The 18,023-nt window shown below is 40.4% G+C and overlaps 1 protein-coding gene across 1 annotated transcript in view; it reads right to left on the bottom strand.

The window, feature by feature from the left end:
* Positions 1-333: 333 nt before the first annotated feature.
* CCDC170 (coiled-coil domain containing 170) overlaps positions 334-18,023 on the bottom strand; it is a 58,852-nt gene continuing 41,162 nt past the window's right edge. Inside the window, exons 7-11 of the mRNA XM_083348745.1 lie at positions 15,050-15,250; positions 10,497-10,670; positions 10,016-10,258; positions 5,365-5,601; positions 334-2,114 (exon numbers count right to left, since the gene is read on the bottom strand). Of these exons, the coding sequence (XP_083204871.1) occupies positions 1,962-2,114; positions 5,365-5,601; positions 10,016-10,258; positions 10,497-10,670; positions 15,050-15,250 (1,008 nt within the window). The 3' untranslated portion in view covers positions 334-1,961. The remainder of the gene's footprint in view (positions 2,115-5,364; positions 5,602-10,015; positions 10,259-10,496; positions 10,671-15,049; positions 15,251-18,023) is intronic.

Genomic DNA, 18,023 nt, shown 5'->3' with positions numbered 1-18,023 from the left:
TGGAAAGGTGGAATTGCCAGGGGGATCTGGCAGGTTTATGCCATTATTAGTGACAAGACACTCTTCCCTGCAATTGAAAGGTATCTTATAAGCCATCCAAATATTTCACAGGAAATTGAGTAGCTCTTTTGGTTGCCGTCTGTGTCTCCTACTGATCTGACCTTCTATTACCTGTTCAACATGTCAGACATGTGAAACTTTAAACAGACATTTAGAAATTCTTTTAGAAAATGAATATACAACTCAATTACTCTCTACTTTACATGTAACCAGAAGGGACTGTTTCAGGAGGAGTCCAAAGGAAATGAAAGAAATTGATCCCCAAAATTCTATCCAGCAATGATTTATTCTCATTCAAATCTATAGGTTTATTTTTAAAAATGCACACTGCAACTGCTATTATAAATGACAGCCGTTATCCAAATGTTATCGCTTCAGCTTTTCTACCAAAAAAAATACTAGAAGAGACTTGATTTAGGCCAGGGGTGTCAAACTCGCAACATCATGTGACATGTCATGACATATCGTGACTTTTTTTCCATTGCCGGGCAATGGGGTGGGCGCGGTTTCGGCATGACACATCCAGCCCGCGTGCCAGCAGTTTGACACCCCTGAGTTGGGCAAACATTTTCAAAGCATTTATTTAAATTACTAAAGGTGACTTAGTTCAGAATAGTAGATTCCAGATTTCTTAAATTAGCAAAGTATTCAACCTTTGATCTTCTAAATCTCTACCTGATGCTGAGTTATGGCAGCTGAAATGTGATGAATGGTCATTTCTAAATCTCTGATCCTGTAATATTACTAAGTCTTTGTTAATTTGGTAGGTTGCTAGAAATTCAAAGCATCTATGTATTTAAACAAGGAAGAACTGCCACCATGTCCCTTCCTGTATTGATTTTTCTTTGTCTTCAACTTTTTTTCTATTGTTCCCAAAAAGAGAGAAATGAACAAAGTTTATTTAAGGAGTAACATAATTCTCACCAATTCTGTGTCATGGTGGAGCATGAAATGGCTAGGAATACTACTAATTCACAGCCTGTCTTGGCAAATCCTGACATTGGAGAAATACTGAATGTGGATATTGCTATTATTTCATATAGGAAGCTTGTGGTGTGAGGTTTCTCCTTTAAAATGAACATTTCTCTGCTCTTAGAAGCTAAGATTCAAGAAATCTGAGGACCCTATGGAAAGTATTTCATGGACCATGGGGCTGCAGCCAAAATGGATGTTTTAAATTTTAAAACAGTTATTTTAATTTTAGCTGTCCAAGTGCTAATCTTATTTAATTAAATGGTACCAATGTGATATTTCTTCCATTTAGTTTAAGCACTGAAATTTCCCATATGGAATGTTCTAGCCTAACACTCTTCTTCAGATTTTAGTAATTCTTTGACATGCTAAAATTGGATGCGATTTTAAAGAACTCTTGCAATATTTAAACCACTATTATAAACACATAAAAATGGACTGATGTTCTTATGAACTTCCTATACAATGTCACAGACTAAAAACAGACATATTTTATATAGGGGGGGGGGGAAACTGCAGACATGGGAAGATCTGTTTTGTAAGTTGTCAATTACTTGCCAATTACTTGTTGTCTCTCGTTTTGCAAAGCAAATGCACTGACACATACTGTAAGCTTGTATCCTAGGAGGATCTGTTGCATCAGGAAAGACCTGTTCACAGGAGATTTTCCTTTTTCTGCCCATCCACTCTCAGGATAGAGAGTTTTTGATGCTGAGAGCAGAAGCTGTTCACCCAATTCTATATAAATTGTTTATTAAGATACTCCATTGGTACTTCTTAATGTTCTTTTTCCTCAGAGTAGGCAATATTTTAACTCTTAACAAAATGTTAACTTTTGGAACGTCCTACTGGACCTCCGCTGTTTTAACTATTATTTGTAGAAAAAAATGGAGGCACCCAATGGAGACCTTGTGAGAGTCCGTCTTCTCTCATTGACATTTGAAACAGGCACAAGGAGAGCAATGATGCTGATGAGAATGGATCAACCCCTCAAGACGAGTTACTATTTCATAGTCAGGAAGAGCCACAGTGGCGATATCGAGACCCAACAGGCGAGAAATGACTGTTCGGAAATCTGCCAGCTGCGGGAGCAAAGGAAAACAAATAAGATGAATTATATAGCATGTCTTCTCCCAAACCAACATGCCGGTTTATAGCAACCTGCCTCTGAAATTCCTCTAGATATTCCTGCAATCTGGAAAGATGTCAGGAGTGGCTAGCAGATGAGCGTCTTGAGTGGTGTCAACAACCTGTAACTACGCTGAACTCACCACAGAGCCAAAATAATGATTTTCTTTGTCTCTCGAGAATTCTCTACATTACAGGAATTGAAGCCTAACTAGTGAAACCTAATCTAAACGCCCCAGTATGTGTCATAATTATGTGGCATATTCTTAACAAACCTAGTGCCTCTGTAGGTGATGAGCTATGCACTCTGAGTTTCACAGCAATATACAGGTAGTCCTTGACTTACAACAGTTCATTTAGTGACCATTTGAAGTTAAAATGGCACTGAAAAAGTGACTAATGCCCGGTTTTCACACTTACGACCATTGCAGCATCCCCATGGTCACGTGATCAAATTTCAGAGGCTTGGCAAGTGATCCGTATTTATGACGCTCACAGTGTCCCGTGATCCCTTTTTGCAACCTTTTGATAAACAAAGTCAATGGAGAAACCAGCTTCACTTAACAACCGTCTTACTAACTTAACAACTGCAGTGATTCACTTAACAGCTGGGGCAAGAACAGTCATAACATGGGTAAAAATTCATTTCACAACTGTCTCACTTAGCAACAGAAATTTTTGGCTCAATTGTGGTTGTAGATTACCTGTAGTTGCTATTTATTTCTATACCTCCCAATCATTGTTGACTCCTGATAACTGCCTGAACTAATCCTAGCAATTTTCTTGGCAAGATTTTGCCCTTGCTTCCTTCTTAAGCTAGAGAGAGAGAGAGAGAGAGTGATTGGACCAAGGTCATCCAGCTGGCTTTGTGCCCAAGATGGAACTATTAACTCATGGTTTCCAGGTTTCTAGCCTGGTCCCTAAACCACTATATCAAACTGGCTCATATATATATTTACTCACCTGTAAAAAGAAATTATTTTCTCAAAAATAGCTAACCAAGAGAATAAAAATTAAAAAACCCTAAGTGTTAATGTTGCTGAAATCTTTAAGTTATTATATTTTGTACTTCAATGCTGGTTTTCAGTTTTATATGCTAAAAAGCAACCAACATAAATTCAACAAATCAATCAGTAAATGTTTTGGAACCCTTCTTCACGACACTTTGTAAAAAAAATGGAAGAATGTCACCCAAGAGAAGCACATTCTCCTTCTCCTGTCTGAAGTTCTGGTTCCTGGGCTTAGATTTAATATCTTCATTAAAGTCAGAGCGACATCAGGTAGATAAATGGATAAATGTTCAAATTAATATACTTATCTACAGGAATTAACACAGGAAGAAAGCTGAAAGTAATTGTTTTGTGGCAAACACTGGAGCATACTGTGATTTTTCAACAAAAAAAATCAAAATAGAGAGGAAAATTTAAAGTTCTGTGTAATTTGCATTGCAGTCGCATATTTAATATTACACACCTCACTGCATGATCTGAATTATCTTAAAATATGTTCAGACCTTTGTTTGTGGTTCAATGTGTTTGAAAGGTCACATGCCAAATGCTTACAATTATTGTTTGTTCTTTGGTCTTGCGCTATTAAAATAGATGACATTTGATGTAACAGATTGCAATATTTTTGTTTTTGAAAGAAAGGCAAGTTTTGAAAAGTAAGTTCATGTGGCATTATGAAATAAAACTCTACCTATAAACATTACAGTTACATTCACACAGATCATCAGGCACGTCTGTTCCATAAGTGGGCATTTGTGGCTCAAAGTTTCTCATTTGATCATTCTGCATTGTCCCCAGAAAACATTTCTCTTGGGAAAGTGGTAATGAAGACACCTATTGTGGATTTGTGGGTCCTCCCCTTTAGGATGAAATTTCAAAATATATTGGGCCTAAATTAGATTGTGCAAAAGTATAATAATGGCAAAATAAGAGAAGATTTAAGAGAAAAACACTCTCCGTGCCCTAGTTCTTTGTTTTGCTTAAAATAAGGACTTTTTCAATATACTCTTGAGACCACACAACAGAGGTAGGGAGAGATATACAGAACTTCTCAGTAATTCTTACTTGCACAAGTCTCCAAACAACAAGACACAGCTGACCCCATAGCACAAAGCTGACCCAGAATAATAGAAACTGTGATTTGGTCAATATCGGTAGTGGAAAAGATCACTGGACTGCAACATTTTATTTCTGTGTCTTAATTAAACATCTTGAAATACGCTCAAAAACCTGTAGGTGATATTCCATTCACATTTCTCTGTGGTTCCTGGAGAGTCCCGCATAAGGAAAAGTCCCATGAAGCTCCTTATATCAACCATAATGGTTTCACTGCAGATTTCTTTAACCTTCTGACATGCCAATGAATCCTATGGGTTGCACTAATGCTTTTGGGAATGCAATGATTCGTATTCTTTTCAAGGCAACTGTACATATAGCCTCACTTGTTCCCCAGGTAACTGGTGCTACATGCTAGCATTCTCACATGTAATAATTAGATGAGGCTCTTATTGCCTATATCCTCTTCCTTGCTCTTTTCAATTGAAAGAGAACATATAAAATTGCTTCAAAACCCAAACTGGCACCACTTTCCATCAGAATTACTGCAGTTATTGTTCTACATGGAGCTGCCAATGAAGGCCATTTCTTACAGGTGGTGCATAATGTAGTACTGTGAATGGCTATGAGTGTACATGGCACAGTAACACCAACTACTAGGATGTATTTGTGAGCTGCATTGGCCCCAGGGGATTTTGGGATCCAATTCAAGATGTTGGCTATTACCCTTAAAGTCCTTCATGGCACAAAGCCATGTTATCTACAAGGATTACCTATCTCCAATTACCTCTGGCTATCCCTGACAGGGCAGACATGCTCTGAATCCTTTCTATTGAACAGGCCCTGCCCTATGGAACAGCTAGCCCATCAAGATTCAGGTGACCACCCCCCCCCCCCACAACCCTATCATTGTTTCGTAGGGCTGGTTATTCCCTCAAGTAGTGGATCAAGATAATTAGTGAGCTTATCTTCAGGGACATGATTGTGCGGTATATGAATCACCCTGAATGCAAGGTGTTGATTTAATTATTCTAGAATATTTATTATTCCTTTTAATAGATTGTTAGCTGCTCTGTGAGTGGGCAAATATCTAGACTGATGAATGGATAAAGGTGGCACATACCTGTTTCTTGGCACATACCTGTTTCTCTCTTTTCGTGACTTCTTCAAGAGTTGATTTAAGTGCTATTGCTTCTGTAGTCACAGACTCCAGCAAGTGTTTAGCCTTTTCTTTATCTTCCTTTGCTGCACGTTCTCTAACATGTAACTCACACTGAAAAGAGGTTAATTGCTTCTCAGCTTTGGTCTTCATCTTTTCCAGTTTCTCTTGGGATTTGCTTAGTTCTTCTATGGTTTTGTCTTGCTCCAGTGCTTTGATCTGAACACAAATTCCAAAGAAGAAAACATGGAAGTGGTCTAAGAGAAATATCATATAAGATGCCAAGAAGCATTTCACTTTTCCCTGAGCCTCAACTATCCAAATAAGGTTCACTTGCAGGAGGAGAGGTGCACACTGGAAGTTGTGTCAAGTATGGGCTATGTCCTAAATTTCAGGCTCTTGAAGAAGGCACGTGGCTAATCAGTTCAAAATTGCTTTCTACTGTGGAGAAATTGGCATGGACAGGTTAGACATAGATGATGATGGTGATGGTGATGATGATGATGATGACGATGACAACATTAAAAGTCTGGATAAGGAAGATTACTACAAATACTTGGTTATCCTTCAAGCTGACAACATCAAGCACACTGAAGTCAAGAAACAGATTAGAGGTGAATACATCAAGAGAGTGAAGAAGATCTTTAAAGTGTTATGCATTAAGCTTTATTGCAACACCTAAAGCTGTGTATAAGAGTCACCACCAGGAGGCATTGAACTGTAACTGTTTTGGCAGGAATCATTTCGGCGGGAAACAGAGGTTCAAACCGATTGGTTGGTTGAGTACCTGGCCAGGTGCTGGCCAGGTATATAAAGAGCACAGGTAGCCCCTATTCCCCAGTACAGTCCCTTCACCTAATAAAGAGCTGCTATGCTGTACTCATCGTCTTGGCATCCTTCCTGCGCTCCAGAACCCACTACACAACAGTGGCGACGAGGATGGGATCCTGCTTCGCATTAAAGAGCTGAACTCATGAGGGGATGGCTTTGCATGCTGGAGGAAAGAGGCATCTTCCCCCCCCCCCCTTCTACGGCCAGCTAGTCACCACGCTAGCGGCCTCACATACTCAGAATTAAGCATCTGAGTTGGCAGAGCAGGATCCAAGAACAAGAAGAAGATGCCAAAGGTCGGTCAGCCCAGGGAGTTCGACATCCCCCATCCCGAACGGTGGCCATCACACCTGGGGCAAGTCGAGAACTATCTCTGGGCAAACCAAATCGCCGAGGACAGCCTAAAAGTGGTAACTCTGCTTTGCATAAGCAGGCCAGCCACATTCAACTTGGCCGAAAGCCTATTCGCACCGACGCCGATTGAAACCGTCTCCTACAGGGACCTCATGACAAAGCTGAATGGGCATTTCAAGCCCCAAATGTCCACACTGGCCTGATGGTTCCAGTTTGACCAGAGGGTGCAACAGCCGGGTGAATGTTGTCATGAATGTGCACTCATTGTTTGTATATATAGTTGTTCATTGTTGTATATATAGTTTCATCCTTAAGGGGGAAGGGGTGCTATGTATTAAACTTTATTGCAACACCTAAAGCTGTGTATAAGAGTCACCACTAGGAGGCGTTGAACTGTAACTGTTTTGGCGGGAAACATTTCAGCGGGAAACAGAGGTTCAAACTTATTGGTTGGTTGAGTACCTGGCCAGGTGCTGGCCAGGTATATAAAGAGCACAGGTAGCCCCTATTCCCCAGTACAGTCCCTTCACCTAATAAAGAGCTGCTATGCTATACTCATCATCTTGGCATCCTTCCTGCGCTCTCGAACCCACTACACAACATAAAGTCCAAACTGAATGGAGGAAATATCATGGAGGCAATCAATACCTGGGCAATTCCAGTCGTTAGGTACACCGCTGGAATAGTGGACTGGACTCAAGCAGAACTAAAAGCAATGGATAGGAAGACCATAAAAATAATGACAATGAATCATGCCCTTCATCCACACAGTGACATTGACAGACTCTATCTACCAAGGCAAATAGGTGGACATGGAATGCTACAAGTATATCAGATGGTTGAAGAAGAAAAAATGGCTTTTGAAGAATATCTGAAGGACAATGATGAAGATGCACTGAAATTAGTAAATCAGGAAGGCTTACTGACTACTGGAGAGACCAAGAAAGAACAGAATAGAGGCATGGGAAGACAAAGCACTACATGGCCAGTACATTAAAAAAAATAGCTGGGAAAGCAGATAATAACAAGACCTGGCAATGGCTAAGAGCAGGAAAGTTGAAGAAAGAGACAAAGGGACTAATTCTGGCTGCACAAGACCAAGCCTTAAGGACAAATGCATACAAAGTCAAAATTGAGAAGGCAGCAAAAGACAGTAATTTAATTTAATTTAATTTATTAATATTTCTATACCACCCTTCTCCCGAAGGACTCAGGGCGGTGTACAGGGCAAGAATAAAACACAGAATTACAAAAGTTAAAAAGTAATTAAATACATGCCCATTAAAAAACAGTTAATACATAATAAAAAACCCAATAAAATGATAGTAAAAACCCCACCAATCCCCCCTTAGGCCAGGCCGGCTTGTTCAAACAAGTATGTTTTTAGATCACAGCGAAAGGAGCGAAGATCGGGCGCCGTCTGGAGCTCAACCGGTAACTGGTTCCATAGTTCCGGGGTGCCCACAGAGAAAGATCTCCCCCTGGGGGCCACCAATCTACATTCTCTGACTGGTGGCACCCTGAGGAGGCCCTCTCTGTGGGAACGCACAGGGCGGAGGGAAGTTGATGCCGGCAGCAGGTGTTCCCTAAGGTACTCCGGACCCCTGCCATGTAGGGCTTTAAACACCATTACTAGTACCTTGAATCTCACCTGGAAGACAACTGGTAACCAATGCAGCTCACGGAGCAGAGGTGTGACATGGGAGTATCGGGAGACTCCCAACAAAACTCTCGCGGCTGCATTCTGTACCAGCTGGAGCCTCTGGGTGGTCCTCAAGGGAAGCCCCATGTAGAGAGCGTTGCAGTAGTCTAGACGAGAGGTCACGAGCGCGTGAGTGACCGTGCATAAATCATCCCGGCTTAGATAGGGCCGCAACTGGCGCACCAGGCGAACCTGGGCGAAAGCCCCCCTAGTCACAGCCACTATGTGATCTTCCAAGGTGAGCCGTGAATCTAGGAGGACTCCCAAGTTGCGAGCCCTATCTACGGGGGGTAATAATTCACCCCCCATGGAAAGGGATGGAATATCCGAATAGACCTGGGATGAAGGTATGCAAAGCCACTCAGTCTTGTCGGGGTTGAGTTGAAGTCTGTTCCTCCCCATCCAGACCCGAACTGCCTCCAGGCAACGGGACATCACGTTGAGGGCATCACTGGGGTGGTTTGGGTCGAAAGAAAAAGCTGGGTATCATCAGCGTACTGATGATACCCAACTCCAAAGCCACGAATGATCTCACCCAGCGGTTTCATATAGATGTTGAACAGGAGAGGCGAGAGGACCAACCCCGAGGAACTCCACAAACGAGAGACCTCGCGGTCGACCTCTGCCCTCCTGTCAACACCGACTGCGAACGTCCCTGGAGATAGGAGGAGAACCACTGTAAAACCGTGCCTCCCACTCCCAATCCCCTGAGTAAGTGCCGCCTATGCAAAGAAGCTGAAGAAACAGTGGACCACCTGGTAAGCTGCTGCAAGAAGATCGCACAGACTGATTACAAACAGTGGCATAACAAAGTAGCATCAATAGTGCATTGATAGATCTGCAAGAAATATCATTTGCCTGTAAGCAAGAACTGGTGGGATCATAAAATAGAGAAAGTCATAGAAAATGATAAAGTTAAACTGCTCTGGGACTTCAGAATTCAAACAAACAAGCACCTGCAACATAACACCCCGGACTTAACAATTGTCGATAAGAAAGACAAAAAAGTCTGGATAGTGGACGTGGCAGTGCCTGAAGACAACAGAATAGATGAGAAAGAACTGGAGAAGATAACAAAATACAAAAACCTACAAATAGAAATAGAAAGATTGTGGCAAAGGCAAGCAAGGGTAGTACCAATAATAATAGGCACCTTGGGTGCAATCCCAAAACAACTGGAGCACCACTTGAACACCATTGGCATTGAAAAATTCACCATTAGTCCATTGCAAAAGGCGGCCTTACTAGGAACTTCTTCCATCCTGAGACGATATCTATAATACCATCAAACATCCATATCTGCCTATCCCAGGTCCTTAGTAAGGACTCGATAGGTAGGCAAAAATGCCTAATCCAGTCTGACTGTGCGATGATCAATGATAATGATGATGATGATGATGATGATGATGATGATGATGATGATGATGATGATCGAAGGGAGGTCATCTAGTCTAACCCCCTGCTCAGGCAGGAAACCCTATACCATTTCAGACAAATGGCTGTCCAGTCTCATCTTAAAAATTTCCAGATATTATGAAGTTAAATGCAAATCCATTCACTTTTATCCATAGCCCTCTAAATATAGTTTTAATCACACTATTGCAGGCATGTCAAACTTGGAACATCACGTGACGTATCGTGACTTTTTCCCCATTGCCGACAATGGGTGGGCACGGTTTCGTTGTGACACATATGGCCCGCAGGCCAGCAGTTTGACACGCCTGCACTATTGGCTTTATTACCCACCTTCAGTTCATTCGTGTCAGCAAGCTTAACTTTCAGATCTGTGTTTGTTTCTCTCGCCAAAGAAAGCTCGTTCTGCAATCTGTCTATTTTCTTTTGTAACTTTCTGAGGGTGAGATTGGCCTCATCCCTTTCTACTGCCAGGGCTGTGCGCACTTGCTTCTCTTCTTCCAGCTGGACGATCTTCTGACGCAAAAGTTTCACATGCAGCTCTTTGTTCTCAAGTTGCTCTTTCTGAGCTTTTACCTACATTTCCAAATTTAAAAAAAAAGTCACCTGTGATAGTAAATATTTGTTTATTTATTACCATCTAGTTCCATTCTTTCTCCAGGGAAAAGCAGAGCCTACTTCTTCCCCTCTCCTTACTTTGATGGGACTTGAGTGAGACTTAAATGAATACTATGCCAGCCCTAGTTTGATATTACAATATTGTAAAAAAATGAACCAAGCATTAATACCTCTGCTGTTTAGATATTTTTCTTACCTTCCTCTGCAGGTTTCGGACCATGATTTTATTGTCAGTCAGTGTGCCTCTTTCCAGCTTGGTCAACTGCTCTGCACGAGCCAGCACTGCATCCAACCTCATGTCAAATCCAATCTCCACTGCTATGCTGTCCAGGTTCATCTTTTCAGAAAGCAGATCCAGAAACTTAAGATACTTTGGAAAGAAAATATGAGGAGAAAGGCATCCAGTTTGCTCAGAACAAAGCTTGCATTCTTAGCCTCTTACAACTGCTTTAACAGAAATAAAGATTTATTAATGCAATAAAAATGTTACATTTTTATTGCTTCATGTTTTTTTTGCCATGCTGCCTTTTACTATTAAAAGGCATATATTTTCAGACATTTGCAAATAATCCAATATGGCTCAAAGGAGTTGCATTTAATCTAACATGTGAAAACTATTTTAATTAATTCATGCTTTCTAAAAGACTTTTATGGCCAAGACTAAAGAAACCAACACATGTAAGCCCGTTTGATTCTTTTTGATTACAGTAGGCTGGACCCAAAAAGATTCTCTTTTCTCTCCATACTCATTCTGTCTCGTTATTGTCCACGTCTTCAGACTTTAAAAGAGAACACCATCTAATAAAACTGGGGCAGGCAGCCCACCAGAGAATGCCAATATTTAATCTGCATTAAGTGCAGCATGCAAGCTATGCCCTATTGCAAGAGTTTTGGTTTTTGTAAAGTTCTGAATACAGATATCACAGGTTTTCCAAATTTGTGTCACTGTGACTTCCTAAAAGTCACAACAGGGCTTCTTTTAGCTTCCAGTAGATTTCTGGGTACAACTTAATGTGCTGGTTTAGCACATAAAGTCCTTTCTTGCTAAGCTCCCAGTATTTTCAAACAACTTTGTCCCATCAGAACCCACCACCCAGTACATATATCTCCAGAGAATCTGTTAGTGGTTTTTCATTTTCCTGAAGTTGGGATAGGAGGGCTGAGACCACGAAATTGTCTTCCTCAAGGATGGGTCTTATTCCATGGAATAGCTTCCCTCCAGAGGTTAAGCCTCTGAGCTTTCCAGAAACTGGTCAGAACAAAGGTTTTCTGAAGAGCATTTATCACTGTCTGTTTGTCTTTTGACTATTCAGGTGATATTGGTTTTCCATAGATCTTCTTTGGGAAGCAGCCATTCCATTGCACAGAATTCCAATACAGAGGCCCCATAGTGCTGTGCTGGAAGTGGACACCATTTTGGGAGAGGCCACAATGAAAACAATGAGTGACCACTCCAAAATGGTGCTTGCTTCCAGGGCAGCATCATGTAGCCTCCATACTATATAGGGCAGGGGTGTCAAACTCACAACATTACGTGACGTGTCGCAACGTATCGTGACTTTTTTTCCATGGCCAGCAATGAGGTGGGTTTCAGCATGATGCATCTGGCCTGTGGGCCGGCAGTTTGACACCCCTGATATAGGGAGTATGAGAGAACAGACTGTCTACAAAATGGCCAGCACCTGTGCTGCTTTTGCCCCTTCCGTTTAAGGCTCTCCCTAGCCAGCACAGCAACTGTTGACTATAAAAGCTGAGCATGGAAGCAGCTGGAACTGGAGTACTACTATAAGGAGTAGTCCTGGAGAAGCAATAGCTGGAGATGTAGAAGCAGTGGGGAACTGTGGAACAGAGAGCAGTTAATACTGGCCTGTGAGTACCAGCCTGTGAGTGCTTGTGTGTGCTTGTGTGGATATTGTCTAGGACCTATGTTGTTGGGTTGGCTCTCTGGTGTTGTGGAGCCCACTGAATTGGGTAAACATAAACCCATGACAGGGAGGTTGAGGGGCAGAGAGCCCGTCTCTTTTTCCTGGATGTAATCTTCATTTGAGCATTTTGTTGGAAACAGGCAAATAATGCTGGAAACCAGTCACAACTCATTATGACTTGTGGTCATGTGATGGTTAAATGCCACAACCAGTCATAAAGCTGATCTGCACTATAGGCAGTTACTGGGGGGGTAGCCCAACTATTTATGTTGGTTGGGGGTCTTTATGGGCTGTTAAGGTACCCATTCTGTGGTCATTGTAACTTTGAACATTTGTAAAATGACTGGTTGTTAAGTGAGGGCTATCCCTTCTTGACTATCAAGAAAACTGAGTGGACATCTCCAGGAAGTCAGCATGAATTAAGTTTAATGTAAGAGGCACATTTTAAAAAAAATGTTTAAGGTACCACAAAACTCTTGTGTTCTAAATGCTACTGTCATGGTTCTGATTAAAGAGATACATCAAGGAGCACTGCATGATTATTTATTCTAAAAAGTCTATAATGAGTAGAACGGAGCATCGGCACTCATGAATGGATGCCAGAATCTGAATACTCCTCCCCTTGACACATCATATCCTACAGAATCTCCCTCCCTTAATTACACATCATGAATCACATTCACCAATTAGTTTAACACACAAAGTTTCACTTCCCTTGAACCACGCTATTTATTATCTCCTTAAAACGTCTGGGTTGAATCCCTCCCGCGCTTTAGTGATTCAAAGCCAAACAGTTAAAGCAAAAGCCTGCCTCTTATGCTGTCAGTGCAAAAACATGTCAATGTTTGCAGCATTGACAGCTACAATAGTTGTCTTCCATTCTCACTCAGCAAACAAATGAAAACAGTAAAGGTACTAATGTCTTCTAAAGGACATGAAAAAATAACTCTTCATGGAGAGATGCATGCACCAAGATGGTATACACAGTTTGTGAAGTGTGCATGTGTTCTAATATTTAAGCTTCCTCTGATCCATAATGTCTCTATTCACAGGAGGGAAGACCTTGGCTTGAGGCAATTTTTACAGCTACCTTGTCTGTTGCTGGCCCTGTGGTGTCCTAAAAGGAAGGGGATGAGACACTGGGCATCCCAAAGAGATTTTTCACTGAGTCAGTGCCTACCGGAGAGATGAATATTTCCAAGGCTTTCTCTGATGGGCGAGAGTAATGATTCTTGCCAGCTGTACCAAAAGCTACATCATGAAACTTCATTATAGTCAGGCTTGGACAGTGCTCTCAGAACAGGCACCTTTCTATCTAACCTACCACAGTAGTCTTCTGTGAGGACAGAAAAATGTGCATTTGCTATGCTCCATTAAGAAGGCACTCAAATACATAAATAATAGGGTTTGAGACAAAAAGAGGCAAAAAGAGGCCACCGGTCAGAGAATGTCGTCTGGTGGCCCCCAGGGGGGGGTCCTTCTCTGTGGGCGCCCCGGATTTATGGAATCATTTGCCGGTTGAGCTCCGGATGGCGCCTGACCTTCGCTCCTTCAGATGCGATCTGAAGACTTATTTGTTCGAACAAGCCGGCCTGGCCTGATGGGGGATGGGTTTAGGTTTTATTGCTATTTTAAATGTATTTTAATCTACTGTTGTAACTTGGGCATCTTGTTTAATTCTTTTTTAGTTTTTGTATTCCTGTACTTTCATATGTTTGCCCTGTTCACCGCCCTGAGTCCTTCGGGAGAAGGGCGGTATACAAATAAAATTATTATTATTATTATTATTATTATTATTATTATTATTATTATTATTATTATTATTATTATTATTATTATTATTATTAATTATTATTATTATTATTTTTATTATTATTATTATTATTATTATTATTATTATTATTATTCCAAGCTTTCAAAACTCTTTTATCCATACATTGTATCAACCCACTTAGGATCATTCAACAGAATGAGCAATGAAATAATTGCTTCATTTTTAGTGGGCTTTATTTGCCTCCGATGACTTAGATCCAAACTGGCTGTAAGCCGTGTCACTGTAGCTTGACCATTGTAAAACTTAAAGAAGAAAATTGCAGAAAACGGAATCAATGAAATTTTGACATACTCAAAGTTGGGATCAGGTTTAGATGCTGAAGTTAGGCAAACAAGCCCTCATTGATAAGGGAACATAAGTAAAAAAAAAGTAAAACAAAAATCCTAACTGAACAAATATTTTATCTTTTGCAAGGGTCCTATGAAACTCATGGACTTTCTTTAAGCTTCAATAATAACATTAGCTGAATGAGACCTACTTTGGATTCTGTTATTCTCTTTTTCGTAAAGAGCTGATTTCTCAGTAATGTTTTGTTTTAATTTAAAATATATTAAGTTCCCCTGCTATATTCTCTCTAGTGCTGGCAACTTCCAGGAAAATTTACTTGGAATACTAATCCCAAAACAGATTGCCTCTTGGGGTCTAAAACCGGCAGTGAAAAATCTTCTAGTAAATTATCTCTACAAGATCCAAGATTGTTTTCTTAGATATTTTCTCTGCTTGTTGCTTACCATACCGCCTAAGACTTCGGTTTTGTAGTACTGTATGATATAGTCAAAGAACCCTGAATGGATATGTACATGTTTTATGCTCAAATCACCATCCTGACCATTCTGAAAAATGATTGTTCCAACAAATTTTACTAATGTGAATATATCTATACCAATGTAATGAGATCATACATTTATTTTTGGTAAAATCAGGACTACATCATTAAACTAAGCTTTCTCTGCCTTGCCTAGTACCCTTCCTATAAACATAAGATATTACTTGTTGTTTCTCATGTTTCCAAGCATCTCGCATCACATCTCCAGAAACCAGCTCTCCTTCTAGACGCATCAACTGATCATGAAGCATTTCCGATTTGTTTTCTGATTTTTTGGCTCTTTGCAACGCCTCCTGGTGCAACATCGTCTGAGTCTCCAAAGTCTCGGTAAGTTTGCTTATTTGGGCTTCAAGCTGGGATACCATCTGGAAAACAAAAGTAAACTTAAATCAGAGATTGAGGATGAAACTAATCTGTGGCACAAGAAAAATCACCAATTATAAGGAGCAGTAAAATGCTACTCAACAAACAGGAAAAACATGAACACTTATTCAAAAGGACTTAATGTACTGAAATAAAGAGTTATCACAGTGTAGCATATATGTACTATGGTCAAATTCACAAAACTCACCTAGCTACAATTTCTTTCCCTGGATCAGTTGAAAAAAAACACTTTCTCCATTGGCTGAAGTCCTATATCATACAAAGCTATAAATTGTGGCTTATGAACTGCAAAAGCTAGATTCACACAATATGCTAAGCCAATCGCAAACAAACCACAATTAGAGCAACCTGTGAAGCAGACATTATATTAACATGCACCTTGAAAATTCAAATAAATATTCTACTAATGAAAATGGGTCAATACATACTCAAAGTTTATTGATAAATAATGGTATAAACCTGCCAGGAAACCATTGTTACACTAATGCAAGAATATTTACATGTATGCCAGAATCTGATATTAATTTACATTAGAAAACTTTTTTCTTTCTTTCTGTTCAATCATGTCTGATTCTTGGAGAATGCCTGCACAAGTCCCCACACTTTTCTTGGCAAGATTTGAGAAGAGGTTTGCTATGGCCTCCCTCCTAGAGCTGAGAGAAAGTGACTAGAGGGCCTAGAACTCATAATCTCCTGTTTTCTAGCCTGTTGCCCTAACCACTAGACCAGGGGTAGGCAACCTCGGCTCTTTTGTGACTCATGGACTTCAACTCCCAGAATTCCTGAGTCAGCTATGCTGACTCAGGAATTCTGGGAGTTGAAGTCCATGAGTCATAAAAGAGCCGAGGTTGCCTACCCCTGCACTAGACAAAACTGGCTCTCAGAGCAATATTTATTCCATTATTAAACTTCAAGTTATGGAAAACTGAGAAATTAATGCAATGTTAGTTTTTGGTGTACAGTGCTTCCCTTGTAATGTCCCATGCTTTCATTTAATTCTTGAAAATTCTGTAAAATTCAGATAAAACCCTTGCCGGCACCTCATAGCATATTTTAGAAATTATTTGCTCCAAATGGCTGATGCAGTTCGACTATAGATAAATACCATCTCTTTCTGTATATGGGCATGGAAAATCTTTTTTTAATTATTTCAAAAGACACTGCATATAAAAGTACGGAGGTTTCCTAAATGAATGAATGATAAGAAGATGGGCAGGAAAATAGGACACAAGCGAAGGTGAGATTCCAAGTTCTACTGTCTATAGAGACCTGGAATAAAGACATACTGTACATAGGTCTCCTAGGGTTTTCCTTCAAGAAGACAATAAGACCATATTCTGATCAATGCCCACACCCAAAATCAAGGGGATGGCTATTGAATACATTGGCTTAATACCTTTTAAGACAGGGGGTTGTCAAACTGCTGGCCCGTGGGCCAGATGCATCATAGCGAAACCGCACCCACCCCATTGCCGGCAATGGCAAAAAAGTCACGACATGTCACGACATGTCACGTGACGTTACAAGTTTGACACCCCTGTTCTAAGATATAACATATAACATTTACTTTCTATAGCTCTGTAGGGTTGAATCTCAATCAGTTAAAATGCAGTAAAACATTTTAAAATTAAGCTTGACATGGTTGTGATGCCACAGATTTTAAGCCAACTGAAGGTAATAAATAAAACCTAATCTAGCTCAGTCATAGCCAAAAACAAAATAAATCCCATTACACAAAACCATAGAAACAATAACATCTGTCTTAAATATGCTTTATTACTTGTATGAACCTTCCATAAATCTCCAGATGGATAAAGTGAACATTATTGGATTCTATTCATGAGATTGTTCAGAATTAATTGTATTTCTCTGCGGAACTTTATAGCTTATTTTTGTTCATATTCAGTCCCCCACCCCCACCCCTTGAAAGCTGTTAAATAGTTACCCTGACTAGCAAATGCTGTCCTTGTGTCTGCAAGCTGGCCTCAATTTTCCTAGCATTTATGCAGGCAGTGTTCACTAAAAGCTTCAGCATTTAAAATTACAAAAACTCAAATACAGATTGATAACGTTACACAGGATGAGACCCCAAGACCCCATCTCTCCGTATGGAGATGTTATGAAATGTACGAACAGCAATACAGACAAGCAAATGGCAGAACTGCAGCCAAGAACACCAGCCAAACCTTAGGCACACATCAACCAGCTTCTAAACCCTGGTTTCTCCAGATGCCTTAGGTGATTGCTCTCATTCTTCCCTGTCAACACAGATGAAACCATCTGTGGAATTCCAGACCCCAAAAGATGAACAAGGCCATTTGTTCTCAGCAAAAAAGGGGGGGGCAAGGGAGAGAGAAGAGAAAATCCTGCCAGTTCTCTACCAAGATGCATAAGCTCCCAACGCAGCTGAAAGCATACCAAAAGGACTTCAGATGCCCTGCAATATATTTATAGCTATTAAACCTGCAATGATTCTTTAGCTTGAGATAAGAGAATTTGTTTTCAACAAAGATACTCATTTCCCAGATGTTCAGCAAGGATGATAGTCCACGCAAAGGAACAATGCATGCAAGTTTTCATTTTAACTCTGTGAGTACACCGTGCACCGTACATTTCTTCAGTAATAAGATTGAAAGGGACTGGAAACAGGTGGCTCATCGTAACTTAGTTCCAACCAAACAAAGTGGAGAACAAATAATTTAAGACATTTTGTCCAAGGGATAGAAATGATTAGCTATAGCACAAACATTACAT

This window comes from Vipera ursinii (assembly GCF_947247035.1).
Source record: "Vipera ursinii genome assembly, chromosome: 1".
In the NCBI taxonomy this organism is placed as follows: domain Eukaryota; kingdom Metazoa; phylum Chordata; class Lepidosauria; order Squamata; family Viperidae; genus Vipera; species Vipera ursinii.
This window is presented reverse-complemented; position numbering and strand designations above follow the sequence as displayed.